Here is a 3180-nt window from a genome sequence, read left to right on the forward strand (position 1 = left end):
ATGCAATGAACTTATGTTTCATTAGAGATATAGAAACTCGTTTATTCCGGGTGGAACCTAATTCACATTAATTAAATGAAAATCACATACGCGCTATTCTGTAACAAAGCGTATATCTCTCTTACAGGCTCACCTGTTGTTGCATACGGACTACATTTTTTTAATTAGAGCCATTTTTTAAAAAAATATTTATGAGGGTAAACATTGCTAAAGAAATAAACAAGATGTCACCAATGGCAAGGCTAAAATTTTACCGATTTTCTTGTCTAAAATGCATGTGGAAAATTTCTTTTTATTCGTAGAATCAATTTGTTAAATTTTGCTAAAATCGGACTGTAAAGTGAATGAAAAATGATCAGAAATTAAGAATGAAATAGGAACCATGGGAACAGTTGATTTATATACGCAAGATGAAAAAAAACACAAGGTTTGAAATAAAAACGAATATTAAGTAAATTCATTCTAAATGAAAATACAGACAAATGAGATCTGTAAGAAACGTCTGTTACAAGTACATGTTACGCTACGGTAAAAGCACTTCATGCTCAAGCACATTGGTATTTAACGATTAGATACTTGAATACGCCCCGACATGGATCACCGAAAACTCTATTAGAAGCAGCGATAGAGCATGAATGCTTTCCATTACATGCATGTGCTACTTTACCAACAGAAGAAGAAGCCGTGCATGTTGTAGTACGGTGTGAATTTGAACCAGGACAAATACCTCTGGATAGGCGACCATAATTCGCAAATGTAATTCTGAGCTTCAGACCTGCGGGACAGCTCAAAGCTAAATTTCTGTGTTCGCAGACCAAGCGACGACGTGTTGGTACCCTCCTAAAAAAAAAAAAATGTAACAAGAAACAAAAAATCATACTTAAGGTAGGACATCATGAAAATTAAGTACTTACACACAGGAATGTCGCACAGCTAAATATTTGTAAACTCCATAACAAGGATCACCGAACACTCTGTTAGATGCGCCGATGCTGCATGACCTCTTACCATTACAAGCAGCACTGACTTTAGCGAAAGATGAACTTGCCCGGCATGTTGTTGTACGGTGGGAGTTTACTCCGGGACAAATGCTTGTGGAAAGACGGCCATAGTTGGCGTAGGTAATTCGGATTGCAGTACCAGTTGGACATCTCAGATTCAATGTTTTATGTTCACAGGCAATGCTTTGTGGTGGAGTTGGTCTCCTAAAATTGTGAGAAAATAGAACTATTTCGTATATGTTTTTCCAAAAATCAGTGCCAAACCCAGTGACGTTTTTGTAGTATTGAAATTCTGAGCTAGAACACTTACACGCAAGTGTGACGCACAATCAAATATTTGTAAGCGCCATGACAAGGATCACCGAAAACTCGGTTGGATGCAGCAATGCTACAAGAGCGTCTTCCATTACATGCAGCTCTAACTTTGTGGAAGGAGGATGACGCGCTACATGTTCTGTGGGAGTTTACTCCAGGACAAATATGTCTGGAAAGACGGCCATAGTTAGCGTAGGTTATTCGAATTACGGTGCCAACTGGACATCTTACGTTTAATGCTCTGTGTTCACAAGCAACGTTCCTCGGTGGAGTTGGTCTCCTAAAATTGTGAGAAAATATAACTATTGCGTATATGTTTTTCCAAAAATCAGTGCCAAACCCAGTGACGTTTTTGTAGTATTGAAATTCTGAGCTAGAACACTTACACGCAAGTGTGACGCACAATCAAATATTTGTAAACGCCATGACAAGGATCACCGAAAACTCGGTTGGATGCAGCCACGCTACAAAAACGTCTTCCATTACATGCGGCTCTAACTTTGTGGAAGGAAGATGACGCCCTACATGTTCTGTGGGAGTTTACTCCAGGACAAATACTTTTGGAAAGACGGCCATAGTTAGCGTAGGTTATTCGAATTACGGTGCCAGCAGGACATCTTACATTTAATGCTTTATGTTCACAAGCAACGTTCCTCGGTGGAATTGGTCTTAATTATAAGAAAATAAAAGTATTAATTATACGCTTCTCCAAAAAACAGTGCCAAAATTAGTGTCACTTTCGTAAAATCGAAATTCTGAGCTAGAACATGTTCACAAGCAACATTGTGTGGAGGAGGTGATGCTCTTTTATAAGCCAATAAGACACGATAACAGTTACTGAACAAAATGTAGCAACTTAGCTACTGCTTCTAGAGTTATTATTTTCACGCCTACCTGCATACAAAATTGACTGTCAGATATTTAAAGACACCAACGCAAGGGTCCCCGAATACTCCATTTGATGCTGAGACTTTGCAAGATCGTTTTCCATTACAACTTGCTCTAACTTTCTTTAAGGAGGAAGATGCTTTGCAAGTGGTTGTTAAATGCGAGTTGGTCCCACGACATACATGCTTCGAAAGTCGTCCGTAGTTCGCAGAGAGCACTGTAATAGTTGTCCCAAATGGACAACTGATGCCTAACGTTCTATGTTCACAAGCAATGCCTCTTCGTGGGATAAAACCTGTAAGAGTAGTTTTTGAAAGTTATTGTTTTTGATTAGTTATACCAGTTTAAGAAGCAAATAGAATTTTATTGTATCAGCCATGCAGTAGGTTGTTTGTATTACCTGATGTCACGTGAGATATAAAAAGTAAGCCAATGACGGAAGCCAAGATCTTCATCCTTAAAGAACATATTTACAATATCGTTTATCAAAACGTTTAGATAGACGATGATGACGGTGCAAAATTGAAATAAAATTCTACCTATATTTATGCTACAAATTATTTGCCTTATATTTTCTAATTTCGCTTTGTTACACGCCTTTTCTAATATAAACAAATCTTATAAGCAAAATGAGGCTCATAAATTTATTAGAAAACAAAGCAGCTAACAACCAGCCTGAAGTAACTAAACAACACAAAAACGACGGTCACACATCAACCTAACGGAGCAAGCAAAGACATCAATTTGGTCTTCCTTAGTCAATAATTAACAAACAGCATCTAGGTAGCACCTGTTGAGTTGTGCCTGCAAAAATAACATTGAGCATCCTGCAAAATTTTGTGTTCCTTATAAAAAAGCGTATACTTTTTACTTACCTAATTTTTAACGGAGATGCTTCCTTTTATCTTCAACATGAAATAATGAAAATGTTTTCACTGCGACGAATATTTATTAGTTTCCAGAATGTTCCGCTCTT

The 3180-nt window shown here is 37.5% G+C and overlaps 1 protein-coding gene across 4 annotated transcripts; it reads right to left on the reverse strand.

The window, feature by feature from the left end:
• Window positions 1–428: 428 nt before the first annotated feature.
• Window positions 429–3180, reverse strand: LOC130635948 (rhamnose-binding lectin-like). 4 transcript variants are annotated; one of them, XM_057445491.1, is made up of 7 exons: window positions 3080–3179; window positions 2605–2660; window positions 2211–2499; window positions 1703–1984; window positions 1312–1596; window positions 915–1205; window positions 429–840 (listed from the first exon to the last, which is right to left on the reverse strand). In XM_057445491.1, the coding sequence occupies exons 2-7, from the start codon at window positions 2657–2659 to the stop codon at window positions 546–548; spliced, it is 1497 nt and encodes a 498-aa protein (XP_057301474.1). In that variant the 5' UTR covers window position 2660; window positions 3080–3179; the 3' UTR covers window positions 429–545. The 4 variants fall into 4 exon arrangements, with proteins under 4 accessions (XP_057301474.1, XP_057301473.1, XP_057301475.1 ...); XM_057445490.1 differs by having other exon boundaries at window positions 1703–1987; XM_057445492.1 differs by lacking the exon at window positions 1703–1984 and having other exon boundaries at window positions 3080–3180.

The sequence above is a fragment of the Hydractinia symbiolongicarpus genome, chromosome 3 (assembly GCF_029227915.1).
Source record: "Hydractinia symbiolongicarpus strain clone_291-10 chromosome 3, HSymV2.1, whole genome shotgun sequence".
Classification (NCBI taxonomy): Eukaryota; Metazoa; Cnidaria; class Hydrozoa; order Anthoathecata; family Hydractiniidae; genus Hydractinia; species Hydractinia symbiolongicarpus.